The 14,381-nt window shown below is 38.8% G+C and overlaps 2 protein-coding genes across 2 annotated transcripts; both read right to left on the bottom strand.

Annotated features, from left to right (window-relative positions):
- Positions 1 to 8,299: 8,299 nt before the first annotated feature.
- LOC129689801 (olfactory receptor 2L5-like) lies at positions 8,300 to 9,265 on the bottom strand. Its single transcript, XM_055625208.1, is given in 3 exon segments — positions 8,300 to 8,372; positions 8,374 to 8,572; positions 8,575 to 9,265. Coding segments are annotated over 3 exon segments (963 nt in total).
- A 3,897-nt stretch (positions 9,266 to 13,162) lies between these two features.
- LOC129689805 (olfactory receptor 2L13-like) lies at positions 13,163 to 14,101 on the bottom strand. Its single transcript, XM_055625213.1, has one exon. It carries the CDS (start codon positions 14,099 to 14,101, stop codon positions 13,163 to 13,165), a length of 939 nt encoding a protein of 312 aa, XP_055481188.1.
- Between the last annotated feature and the right edge of the window lie 280 nt (positions 14,102 to 14,381).

Raw genomic sequence — 14,381 nt, forward strand, 5'->3', positions numbered from 1 at the left:
CAGGAAACAACCTAGGAGCCTGCCACGGAGGGCCTCTGAAAGGCTCTGCCTTGCAGACTATCAAAGCAGATGCTGAGACTTATGGCCAACTGTTGGGCAGAGTGCATGGAATCTTATGTAAGAAGTGGGAAATAGTAAGATCTGGAGAGGACAGGAACTCCACAGAGAGCAACAGAACCAGAAAATTTGTGGGTTACATAGTAATGGGAAGAGGGACTGCCTCTGACATAATCTGATTGGCCTGCTCTTTCATCACCTCCCCCTGAGGGGGGAGCAGCCTTACCAGGCCACAGAAGATGACAATGCAGCCACTCCTGATGTGATCTGATAGACTAAGATCAGAAGGAAGGAGAGGAGGGCCTCCCCTATCAGTGGACTTGGGGAGGGGCATGCGTGAAGAAGGGGGAGAGAGGGTGGGACCGGGAGGGGAGGAGGGAGGGGCTTATGGGGGGATACAAAGTGAATAAAGTGTAATTAATAAAATAAAATTTAAAAAAAAGAAGAGAAATGTGCTTGCAAATCCTTGAACAGTAAGAAGTGCAAAAATCAAGTGGAAGAGGTATGGCACCATCAAAGGATAAGGGAGAATAAAGTTGTAATGATGTGTTGTAATCTACAAATTTCAGTGACAATCCCCTTACTTACTAATTTTAGTTAGTGGCTAGTTTTAGCTAGTGGTTAGTTATTGTTGTTTAGTCTTGTAACATAAATTATTGAAGAAGATCCATGAATTCATTAGATAGAATACCAGGCTTGCTGTCTTAGTGTCACAGCCTGTTTCTTCCAGGCCAAGAAATGATTATAGGAATCGGGGTTACAGGTCACCCTACTACAGTTAGATGTTAAAGCACTTTGTGTCTTGCGAATTACTGAGTTGACTCCATTTTCCCATTGTGATCTACTGACAAGAACTTTAAAAACAACCAATAAAAAGAACTGAAGGCAAGAAGAGTTGATATTTTTATTATATTGTTGTTTGCCAACTTTAAAGTGACAGGAAGACTCATCCAGTTAACCCACAACAGTCTGTTTCCACTGGGAGAAAAAAAAAAGTTTTATTGATGAAGGATGAGAATGACACTTATTGGTGAGTATAAGGACAAATATTTTGAATTGTTAGAGATTGTGCTTGTCTGGTAAAGTAGTGATTGCAAGATCAATGCCTTCTCCAGTCCTTAGTAGTTAGCTAGATTTCCAGTACCAATCATTATTTTTTGATTACTTTTGTTGAATTAGTACAATTAGCTAGCTGTTGCTTCCTGCCAAAGTACTGCATCCTTAAGGTTACCATGTCATGCTGGCCATTGTGGTGGGTTTGGGCATTATAAATGTGTAGGGTTATCCGTAGCTTTTCTCTCTTACGAGCTTGCTTGATGCCTTCTAGAAGCATAAAAACTAAGACTTGGGAAAGACCCTTCCTGTGTCTGTAGTGAATGTGTCCTTAACAACAGAGACTTACTTTCCACCTGTAAAATGTGAACAAGAGCAACAGTAATACTTCATAGTGTTTGGAGAGTCTCTGACAACCCTAACCAACAACTGAAAAGAGGGCTTTTCATGACTCATGTTGTTGTTAGATGGTATTTGGTTTTTAGAGGGAGCATTGTCCATACAGATGAGAAATTTTCATCTAAACTATATATACTGACGTACATGTATCATAGGTACTTCCAAGTAGAGAGGCAATAGTATGATGTCTTGTTACTTTCTCAAAATCCTATTGTCATTTTACACTATCCTCTCCTCCTGTATTTATCTCACTCATTGTCCCTGATAAGAATCCCCCATTTTTTTTTCAATATCCCTTTCAGGTAACTTTTACCCTGGTATTCCCCTATCTAATGCTCCTAAAATATTTTCCACTCCTGCAATAGTCTTTCTTTACTTTCTGGTTTTTTTTTGTTGTTGTTGTTTTGTTTTGTTTTTTTTGTTTGTTTTTTTTTTTTTTTTTTTGCAGATACTCCATGTTACGTACTCAGCTCTACAGATTTGTATCTAAGGGTCTCAGATGAGAAAGAACACACTACATTTGTCTTCTGAGTGTAGCTATCTCACTTAATATCATCTTTTTTCATTCCATCCACTTACCAGCAAAGTTCATGATTTCATTTTTCTGTGCCACTGAATAGTGTTCTACAGTGTACATGCACAACCTTTTCATTATCTATTTGTCAGTTGAAGGACATTTAGGCTGTTTGCATTTCCTAGCTATTGTATAAGAATAGCCTTTTCTTACTTTTCAAAGTAAGTTCTTTGAGTTGTTTGTATTTTCTTTAAATATCTTGAATACTTGGATAAAATTCATTATTTTTTTATATCTTCTATGTACAAGGGTTCATCTAGGTAATTCTCTCATTGGAGAACATTTCTATAGGATTGTTGGATTTAAGGAGATATATAGTCTTGGCCTTTCATAGTTTTGGTGCATTTGTGGTAAGAGCTGGACATATGTCCTTCTTTGTTGGTTAAGCTTGCCTCAAGCTAGGCCAGAGTATGGGCAGTGTAGCCAAGGTAAAGGTTAGGAACAGCATAGGCAGGGAGATTCTGGGGGCTAATGAGGTTGGATCCACACACAAATGTGCATCCTGGACTAGCACTGGAGGTTGGATATGGTGCAAGTGGGCTATAGTCTCAGGCTCTATAATACTAAGTGAGTACATAGATTATACAACTCTGGCCAACAATGAATGTTGGAATGGTACATATAAGACTTTGCATAGGATCATGACCCAGGCTAGGTCTGGAGAGTAGAGAAGATCATTCAGGTTAATGAACTCAGTTCAGAGACCACAGCACAATGGATCTGACCACAGAATTTAGGTCCAAGCAAGGCCTCAAGTTTGGATGTGATGTGGCTATTGGAGTAGAGGTGTAGAGAAAAGAGTATAAGTAAATAGGCTATGTGAGTCCAGGCCACTTGTGGTATCTACAGAGTCCCTAATAAGAAGGTGGACTTGGATCTAATGTGTAAAACTTTATAAAAAACAAGTTAATTAATCAAAAGCAGATAGAAGTAAGTTGAATTATAGTCAATTTGGGGTATTTTAAGCTGCCAGATTAACATACGATAAATGATAATGGTACAACTTGTCAACCAACAGCAAAAAAGGTTTATGCCAAAATAAACAAGAAATAAAATTATATTTAAATTAGTAAAAAATAATATTTTGAAAACTTTACAGATCTGAGGAAACAAAACAGTTTAACACTGTGGTACAAAGTTTATGAACTTGTAAAAAATATACTGATGAATTTAGCAATTTTTATTTTTATTTTATTTAAGATGTTTTTTCTGTACATATATCTGTGGATGACACTCATGCAATGCCCTCATGTACCAGAAGAAGATATCAGATACCTGGGACTGGTTCACACATGGTCCATCATGTAGTTGCTGCAAATAAAACTCAGGTCTGCTAAAATAGCAACAAGCGCTCTTAGCTGCTGAGCTATCTCTCCATTCCAAACTTTATTATTTCCAAGCATCTCTAGATTGTAATAATATTTATTGAAAATATTAAATAAGCACAATTTACACTGGAGTTATACCATATAAAATGATATATATTAGAAATATGCTAAGTTTCAAATGTGTGTATAAAAAAAAGATAAAAACACATAGTGATTACCACAACATGAAATACAGACTGCTTTAAAGATTTGTATTCCCTAATTGTGGATGTTAGGCTTTAAGCCTTCTGTACACATTACTATCTGAATAACCATAGAGGCTAAGCACAAAGTAAGGAAGTAAGGAAAAGAGAAGGATCTCCCAAAAGAAGGGAAATAAAGTAGAAAAATAGATAGAAATAGAGAAGTAAATGAAATGGAAGGATTAAGTAAAAAGTGAGATGGAAACCCAATACAGTAGAAGCTTCTTAATATATATGCATATGTGAAAAAAAATTAAATGGAATCACCAAATAGCATGGAGACAAAGCCCCAATTAGACATTTTTCTTCTCCAAATGCAATTTCCAGGGCCAGGAATCAGTTACATCTAATTGAGTCAAGTCATTGGCTAAATGAGCCCCCATGGAAACCTCCAAAGAACTCAGGCTAGTTCTAAAGCCAATGGTTGTTCTATATGATGGGGATAGAGCCTATTGTTGCTGAGAACAACACTACATATCTCATTGAACATGGAAAATTTGAGTTGGTCCCTAACTGGAGCCTTCATCTATACTGACTACTGCTTATGGTACTGGAAGGTATCTGGTACACTGCCTGAGAAAAAACACCAACCCAGCTACAAACCTTTTGATATACAACAACCTGCTTACATGATATGCGACTCTATGAAATGGAGCGCATGCTCCATTGACACTGCTCAAATGGCCAAGAATCTGACACTAGAAATGCCTAGAGGAAAACCATACACTATTTTTCTGCTAAAGAAGTGTAGCAATAAAATGAATCCTAAATCATCCATCATCAAATCTTTCTCCTGCAGTAGATAATAACTAATACAGAGACCCACAACTTGACAACACGCGGAGAGTGAGAGACTTTGGAACATTCCATCTTTAATGGAATGTGCTCATCAAATTCCTCTCCCTCAAGCTCAGAGAACTTTGGGAAAGAGGAGGTGAAAAGGCTGTAAGAGCCAGAGAGGATGGATGGTACCAAGAAAACTCTCTTCCAGACACAACAGGACTGATGAATATATGAACTCATAGTGGCTGTGGCATCATGCATTAAGCCTGCACAATTCAAACCAGATAGGGTCCCAGTGCTGAGATAGGGAAATAGACACAACCCCATCCCTAACCAAGAAGCCATCTTCAATTAACAACTGCTCACAAAGTAAAAATTAGTTTCCCCAAGAGATTCTCCCTGGGGATGCAAAGCACACTTAAGGGTAGACTCCACACCCAGCAGTAGATAGCCAGTACAAAATAAACCCAAAGGTATTTCTGGGGATTTTTGTTTGCTTGCTTTATATTGCTTTGTCTAGGCTTTCTCTTTTCTTTTTTTATCCTTGGGCATCTTTTGCTTTTATATTATGATTTCTCATTTTTGAGGTTTTATGAGTGTGTGTGTGTGTGTGTGTGTGAGTGTGTGTGTGTACATTTCTTGTGATTTTTCTTTTTTTTGTTCATTTTGTTTTATTCTTCTCTGTCTTTTTATTTGCCTGATTGTTTTCTTAAGATAAAGAGAATAAATGGAGTTGGAAGGATGAATAGGAAGGGGAATGTGGAAGGAGATGGGGAAGAAAATAACTGTGATCAGAATATAGTTCATGAAAATAACTGTTTTCAGGGGTCCCACAACCTGTGGCCAGCCATAAAACACCGAAGTGCTACCCTGGCACCATGGCCCTGGGCAGACCAGCACCACCACCACCACAACAACAAAATATGTGATGGAGACATGGGAAAAAGAAAAACTGAATAGTGCATGCACGAGAAAGAGAGGCAAAACTGGAGACTGGTGGAGACAAGTGAGAGAGAGAACTGAGGTCCACTTGCAGTCATTGCCCAGTGAGGTCGGTGGGATGGTTTACAACATAAGCTCTGCTGTCCGGAACTTAGGCAGACACAAACTCAGGCCCAGAATCTGCTGCTGGGCTGAGGGATCGCCCTAGCTCTGGGCAACAACTTAGGCCTAAGATGAGGAAAGTTTCACTTTTTGATTGGGTCTTCTTGAAGGACAACTGTGGTTCACAATACCAGAACCCATGTTGGTGCCAACGGGCCATGCTGCCACCCCAGACAAAGTGGACATTTGCAGTCTGTGCCACTGTCTGATTCCCCGGTGATAGCCTTCGGATTTGCTGCCTTGGAAAGCAACGCTGGCATGGGTAACATGTGAAATCACCTGAGAACATATTGAGGCTTGTGGTTGCTGGATCCTCTGAAGGTCATGAGTGGGTCAAAGGCCCTGATATGGCTAAGGGCTGCGTTGATGTCTGCACTTGTGTTACCACCAAAGCCATATCAATGCTGTAGTAGGGTTGCCACCTGAAGACTTGCTAATGTCCACAGTCTCAGGAGAGTTGCCCCCACCCCTCACTGGCCCACAGCACTGCAGTGTAGGTGGTGGAATGGGCATGGGAGACCTGGTCCTGCTCCTCTCTGGCCACTGCCTGGATCTGACCAGCTAATGGCTTCTGGGGCAGATGCAGGTGGAGAAAGACTCATCCTCCATTGGGTGGTTGGCCATTAAGAATTCAACCATGAGGAGTAACTGCATTGTCTTCCTCTGTGGCCTGGTAAGGCTGCTCCCCTCTCAGGCTAGGATCAGACGGAAGGGAAGGAAGACCTCCCCTATCAGTGGACTGGGAGTGGTGAATGAATAAAGAAGGGGGAAGGAGGGTGGGATTGGGAGGAGAGGAGGGAGGTAGCTACAGAGGGTATACAAACTGAATAGACTGTAATTAATAAAAAATTAAAATTAAAAAATAAAATAAAAAGAATTCAACCATGTTCTAATGAATATGTGGACTACACAAAATGGTCTTGTTTGTTTTCTTCTTTTTATTTCTTTTTTTTTGTGTGGGTGAGGTATTGGGGGAGGAGGGGCAGACATGAGAAGCCTGTTAGTGAGTACAATAGGGGTTCATGATGTGAGATTCCCAAAAGAGAAAGAAAAAAAAAAGAAAAGAAAAAAACATTATATTCAATAATAAATAAAATTACTAAAAAGTATTTCAGTTGCATTTATGATAACTAAAATTTTATTGATGAATCAATATATTCCTATAACTAACAAATAGCAAATTTTCAATACGCTTTATTGTCTCATAGTGGCAGACCCATCTTTACATTCTGTTGTTAGAAAATATTATTTGTTATAAATTTGTTTTTAAAAATGCTTATATTTAGAAATCTTATATGGGGGGATAATTGCATGGAATTACATTTAGACAACAATCTCCATTGTGACTTTTAGACGAAATATACTCCAAATGGAAGTATTTATTAACCCTATAATGAGTAAATATGTTATGGCAAAGCCATACAATAAATAATACATGGCAATAAAAGTGAAACACAGAGACATGAATGAGTCTTGCAGGAATGAAGTGAAATAAGAGGTCAGACATGGAGTGACAAAATAGTTAATGATGGCATGGAAGTTAAGTATCTATTGCTGAAGATACAATGCACTTCAAAACAGGACCCAGAAACTCTTGAGCTGGAACTAACCTGAATACACCATAGCTGAGTACTAGCTGTCATAGAACCAAAAGACACTATGAAAGCTTCCAAAGAAAGGAAGCAATCAACAGTCCTAGGAGCTATGATGCCTATGAACAACATCAATAATCACATGACATTATAACCATAAGAGTGTAGTAGTGGCTTCCTTGATGGTTATTAATAGCTCTCTAATTTGACTTAAGACACACTCAACAAGAGGGAAACTGTTATTGAAGGAGAATCTACAACCACTGACTTATTAAACCAACATAATATCTAACAACAATCTATAAACATTTGTCCTGATATCTACAGATACATGTAGTCTTCACTCTCATCAAGGAAATTTCTCTTTGTAGCTGATAGAGAGAACTATAAAAAAAAAAAAACACAACCAACTAAAATGAAGAATTGTGAAGCCTAGATCCAATGGATATACCCATAAAATATTCCTCACTAAGGTTCAGAAACATTGTGGAAGATGGGGTGGAAAGACTGTAAAATCCAGAAGGTCAGAGATTTTGTTGTGAATTTATGTCCTCTAGTAATACCAGAAGCCACACCCATAAAGTCTCATCAATATGAGTGGTCAAACATGAGCTAAATAACAACACCAAGGGACATGAAAACTGACAAGTAAAAAACCACTTCAACCTTACACAAAAACCATAGGCAAGTGAAGAAAGCAAAGCTAGAAGAAAGCTAGAAAGGTGGCCTTGCCTAAGAAAGAGCACACCCTCTTGTTTGATGCCAAATGATCAGCCCTGAAAATAAAGATACAAATAACATTGTATCAACAGAACAGGTTATATTTATTATATATGTGTTTATACACATCTGCGTGCAAATACAATTATTGAAAAAGAGGCTGTGGACTTGAAGGAAAGTGAAAAGGACAGAAGGAAGGGTTGGAGGAAGGAGTGGTAAGGGAGAAATGTAATAATATTATAATCTCAGAGATAAAATTAAAGAAAAAAGTGAAAAGATTAAAGAATGACATTTTTGTTCCTAATTTTCACTGAGACTGCGCCCTATATTTTACCCCTTATCATCCTTGATCTCTTTAAGGACTATTTCAGGTCTTATGATTTAACTGGAGAAGGCCAGTGCTGGGTATACTTGTACCTAAGTCCTGGACTCAAGTAGGCAACTTGTTTACATTTTTGCAAAGAAAATTCTGTGAGTCATCCTCCTCAGGGCCTCCATCACTTCCTTGCTTCTCAGGCTGAATGATAGGGTTGAGCATTGGTGTGAGGACGGTGTAGAAGACTGCAAGAATCTTGTCCTCTGCTGGAGATCAGAGGGATCTTGGGCGTAGATAGGTGTAAGCAAACGATGGATAGCAGAAAGTTACTACAGTGGGGTGGGTGCCACAGGTAGAACAGGCCCTCTTCTTCCCTGCCCCAGGATGCCTGCGGTAGACACAAGAAAAACACGGCCGTAAGAGCACACTATGCCGATGAATGGAAACACTAGGAAGAGTATTGTGCTCACAAATACTGTATACTCACAGACCCATGTGTCCATGCAGGTTAGAATCAACATGGCAGGGACATCACAGAAGAAATGGTTGATGACTCTGGACCGGCAGTAAGGAATGTGGAGAGCATACCCAGTGTGAGCACAGGAATTAATGGAACCCAGCACCCAAGATCCAGTTATCATCAGTGCACAGGCTCTGTTATTCATACGTGAGGCATAGTGGAGAGGATAGCAAATAGCCACATAACGATCATAGGCCACAGACGCCAGCAAAAGGGTTTCAGCACCCCCAAAAGTCAAGAAAAGGAAGGTCTGAAACCCACAGCCAATGAAGGAGATGTACTTATTTCCCAACATAAAGTCAGACACCATTTTAGGGACAATGGTAGAAATGTAATTTAAGTCAATGAGAGAAAGCTGACTAAGTAAAAAATACATGGGTGTGTGGAGATGGTAATCCAGGAGAATAAGGAGGATCATGGACAGGTTGCCAATCCAAGCTGTCAGGAAGATGAGAACAATCAGAATGAAGAGGAACAGGCCTGTTTTTGATGGGGGAAACAGTCCCAATAAGATAAAACCTGTAGATGTTTGATTACAACTATCCAGCTCAAGACCAGTACTCCAACCAAGGGCCATGCATGAAGAGGATCTAGACCCCCTGCTCAGTGTCAAAGTGGGTTCCCTAGTAAGGGGGGCAGTGGCTGTCACTGACAGGAACCCAGTGGCTGGCTATTTGTTCACCTCCTCCTGAGAGGGGAGCAGCCTTATCAAGTCACTGAGAAAGATGATACCAGCCCTGATGAGACCTGATAGGCTAGGGTCAGATAGAAGGGGAGGAGGACCTCCTCTATCAGTGGACTAGGGGAGGGGCATGGGAGGAGAAGAGGGAGAGAGGATGAGGCTGGGAGGAAATGAGAGAGAGGGCTACAGCCAGGATACAAAGTGAATAAATTGTAATGCATACATACATACATACATACACACATACATAAAATAAACTAAAAATAAATAAAACAGAAAAAAGATCAAATAAAAAGACTCAAGCCACTTCCAGTTCTCCTCTCTCTACCCTCTCTGTCTGTCTTTGTATGTTTTCTGTTTCCTGTCTAAAGTTCAAGATATGATCTCACAGCAGTTCACTTCTATTGCTGTGCTCTGCAACTATAACCCAAAATAAACTCTTTATTCCATAAGTTACGTTGATCATATTTTATGCTATCAACAGAAAAATAACTATTATAAAACCAAAAAAAAAATGACTTTATGGCCAAATAAGAAGGTAAAAGGATTTGAAAAGTGAACTCAATAGAGAGGTAGAAATGCTAAGGACAACCTGAACTGAGATGAAGAAAGAGATGAAAATTCAATAGCACAATTAGAAAAGTAAAGGGAAAGCCTTAATGATAGAATGACTCAGGCAAAAGATGGAATATCCGGACCTGATGATAAAGTAGAGGAATTTTTTTAATTTTTTATTATTACCATCTATTACAATTTATTCAACTGTATTCCAGCTATGGCCCCCTCCCTTGTCTCCTCCCAATCCCACTGTCCCTCCCTCTTCTCCTATGTCCACTAGTCCACTGATAGGGGAGGTCCTCCTCCCTTTCTTTCTGACCCTAGCCTATCATGTCTCATCAGGACTGATTACAATATCATCCTCTGTGGCCTGGAAAGGTTGCAACCCCCAAGGGGAGGTGATCAGAGAAACTGCCATTGAGTTCATGCCAGAGAAAGCCTCTGCTCCCCCTAATACAGACCCCACTTGGAGCCTAAAAATCCCAGGTCAATGGCACAGGTCAGATATTATGGTGTTCATAGAAGAAAACTTCCCCAAAATTGAGGAAAGCATATCCACACAGGGAAGAGGAAGCACATGGAACATTGGGACATCAAATAGATATGAAAAAAAGAAACACCTCAGAGAATATTATAGTTAAAACTGTAAAAACACAAAACAAAAAGAAATGGTAGTAAAACTTCAAAAGAAAAATCACCAGTGACTAATAAGGGAAACCTAATCAAAATAACAGTTTTCTTGGGGACAGCTATAAACCTGTGAAGAAAGAGATACAAACTTTGATTGGGATATTACTGAATCTGTAAATACATTTAGTCACTTTAAAATACTAATTATATCAATTGGTGAGCAGGAACTGACTATCCTTCAATTTACTAGTCTTTCTGCATTTTTTGAAATGATCATGCTTTTAGGTCTATTTATGTGATTTATCATTTGAGTTGATTTGGGAATGTCAAAGCATCCCTGCATCTCAAGATAAATACAGAGTTTTAGCCTGGTTGACCAAAAGAAAAAGAGAGAGAGAGAGAGAGAGATATTGCTGAAATTAACAGAATCACTAATGGACTGGGAAGTATCACAAAATGCACCGTGGCAATGTGATATTCTATAAAGAAATATTTGCCTAACCTATACCCTGTTAAGTTGAAAAATATAAAAGAAATGGATAAATTTCTAGAAACATTCAATCCACCAAGGTTAAACTAAGATCAACAGTTTAAACAGAACTATAGAGTAAATGAGGAGATTCAAACATAATAAAAAGCCTCCCACCTAAAAACAAGTCCAAGACCAGATAGATGAACAACATAATTCTACCAGACTTTCTCTGAAGATCTCAAGTCAAATCCTTTTTAAATTACACACACACAAAGAACAAAAGGAGCATTTTAAACATCTTTTTATATAATTTTTTTTAATTTTTTATTAATTACATTTTATTCACTTTGTATCCCAACTGTAGCCCCCTTCCTTGTTTCATCCCAATCTCAACCTCTCTCCCTCTTTTCCACCCTTGCCCCTCCCCCAGTCCGCTGATAGGGAAGGTCCTCCTCCCCTTCCATCTGACCCTATCCTATCAGGTCTCATCAGGGCTGGCTACATTGTCTTCCTCTGTGGCCTGGTAAGGCTGCAGGCCGCCCCCACAGGGGGAAGTGATCAAAGAGCCAGCCACTGAGTTCATGTCAGAGACAGTCCCTGTTCCCATTACTAGGAACCCATTTTTATAAAATGCTAATATTACTCTGCTCCCAAAACAAGACAAAAAAAAAAAAAACAACAAAAAACAAAGAAAAATATATGCCAATAGCCTGACAAACAACTTTGTAAAATCTTCAATAAAATGCATACAAACTGAATATAGACATATTTCAAAAAGATTACCCATAATGAACAAAACAAGTTTAACTTAAATTAAAATGCAAATAAATCTGTTATACTTTTGCCATCATTTTATTTCCATGTTTAATGGAAATGAAAAAAATTCTAGGCCAAGTAAGCCTCTCTACAATGATCTTATATAGAGACATTAGGCTAAGATGGCCAAGGTGTATAAATTGTAGTTCATAGACCCATGCTAAAAGCAAAAGGAACAAATGAGAACTCTCCAAAATAAAAAAGTCATGCATTTATATTTCATTGCTTCTCATCCCATCAATATTTAGTAGACCACTGACACATTACAAAGTATTACATATATATGATGAATGTTTCAGCTGAAAAATAATTATACTTATGAGGTACAATGTCATATTTCAAACATGTAAGCATTGTATATTGATGAAATCAAGGTGATTAGCCAATTTATATTTGAAACTTTTAACTTCTTTGGGAAGAATGATTGCAATATCCTCTCTTCTGAAATATATGAGGCATTATGTTTAACTATATTTATCCAAATGCAGCATAGCATACCCATACGTATTTGGCTAACACAACAACACTTTAGAAAATGCTGTCATGTATGAGTAGGTTCCTCTTACACACTTGGCTTTATTTTCTTTCAATTTGACCTTGTAGGGGAATTGATATAACCCATAATTTCTCTATTTTTATGTTATTGGTGAAACATGCTCTTACTTAAGAACTGTGTTAATTTACACTTCAACCAATTCTGTATAATAGCTCCCCATGTTTCCTCTGACAAAAGCATTTGATAACCATTGTCTTTTTTGTAACAACCATTCTACCTTGGATGAGGTAGTACTTTGTTGTGGTTGGTGTTGCTAAAACATTCCATGACTTTGAAATTTCTCTGTTTTCCCACATAGTAGTCCCAGGCTCCATGTGAGTATTGCTCACTTGAATGGGCAATGTCCAAACTGGAATACACTGTAAATACTCAGTATACGCAGGCTTTTAATAACGAAAAGAATGAAAGCAAAATATGTGATCAAAGCAATAATTCATGTTAATTTTGTAGAAACATGTAAATATCAGCATAAGTAGATTATCACAATAATATTTGTATATTCATAAGGTATAATGTATCATACTATGATATATAATAATTTATTGTCTAAAATGGTATTAATATCATTGATTGTACTGTTATAAGTTAAACATGTGAATAATTATACTAGTTTTTAATCATGAACATCTTATTTAATATTAATTAGTAATCAATCATCAGAAAGTTATGACATGTGTGTGGCACACATTACATTTCCAATGGACAGCAATGCTCTATGACATTCCCCAGGGGAGCTGAAAGAGGAGTAGAGAGGGAACCATCAAGGTTTCCTGGAAGAGAATGTTCCAAGGACTCTTGTCATGGCTCCCAGCACCTCCTTATTCCTCAGGCTATAGATGATGGGGTTGAGCATGGGGGTGAGGATAGTGTAGAAGACAGCCAGAATCTTATCTTCAGTGGGGGAACGGAGACTCCTAGGTCGAAGATAGGTGTAGACAAAAGGCGCATAGTAAAATGTCACCACAGTTAAGTGAGTTGAACATGTGGTGAAAGCCTTTTTCTTTCCCTCCTTTGAGCGCATATGGAAGACAGCAAAAAGGACCCGTCCATAGGAAGCTGTGATGCCAAGGAAAGGAACTAGGAGAAACAGGCTTGTGCTCACAAACACCATGTACTCATAAACCCAGGTGTCCATACAGGCCAGAGGCAACATGGCTGGGACATCACAGAAGAAATGGTTGATGGACCTAGAATGGCAATAAGGAATATGAAGGGCATAGACAGTATGTGCCAAAGAGTTGATTGAGCCCAATATCCAGGATCCTATGATCATCTTCAGACACATTATCTTGTTCATGCGAATAGGGTAATGAAGTGGGTAGCAGATAGCCACAAAACGGTCATAGGCCATGGAGGCCAGGAGCAAGCCCTCAGAACCTGCCATGGTCAGGAAGAAAAAGGATTGCACTCCACAGCCCAGGAAAGAGATGTTTTTCTGGCCAGATAGGAAGTTAAATGCCATCTTGGGAACAGTGGTAGAAATGTACATCAAGTCCATAAGAGAGAGCTGGCTGAGGAGAAAGTACATAGGGGTGTGGAGCCTGGGATCTACACGAATGAGGTGGATCATTGCTGAGTTGCCAAACAAGGCCAGAGAGAAGACAAAGATGACGAGCAGCAACAGCAGTAGTCCAGTTCGGTTTTGTGGAAACAACCCTAACAAAGTGAAATCACTTGAGCTCTGATTCCATGTCTCCATGAAAACGTATTTCTTTATCTTTCTTGAAAAGAGTGACCTGAAAGTAAGTACACTTGCCACATGAAAGAGAACAGGAGAAGAGAGGAACAGAGAAACTGGCTTGTAATGAATGTTACACTAAACTGGTCTTCCTCCAACAGCGTAATTCTGTGGAACTTATTTTGAAGTCTGAACTGAATGTTTCTTCTCTCTTGCCTCTGGCCATGTTCTCAATTCAGGGGTATTTATATGGTCATTTCAAAATCAAAGGTAGCGACATGAGTAAGATAGTGTACACATT

Source organism: Psammomys obesus, unplaced genomic scaffold (assembly GCF_907164565.1).
Source record: "Psammomys obesus unplaced genomic scaffold, mPsaObe1.curated_primary_1811, whole genome shotgun sequence".
Taxonomy (NCBI): Eukaryota; Metazoa; Chordata; class Mammalia; order Rodentia; family Muridae; genus Psammomys; species Psammomys obesus.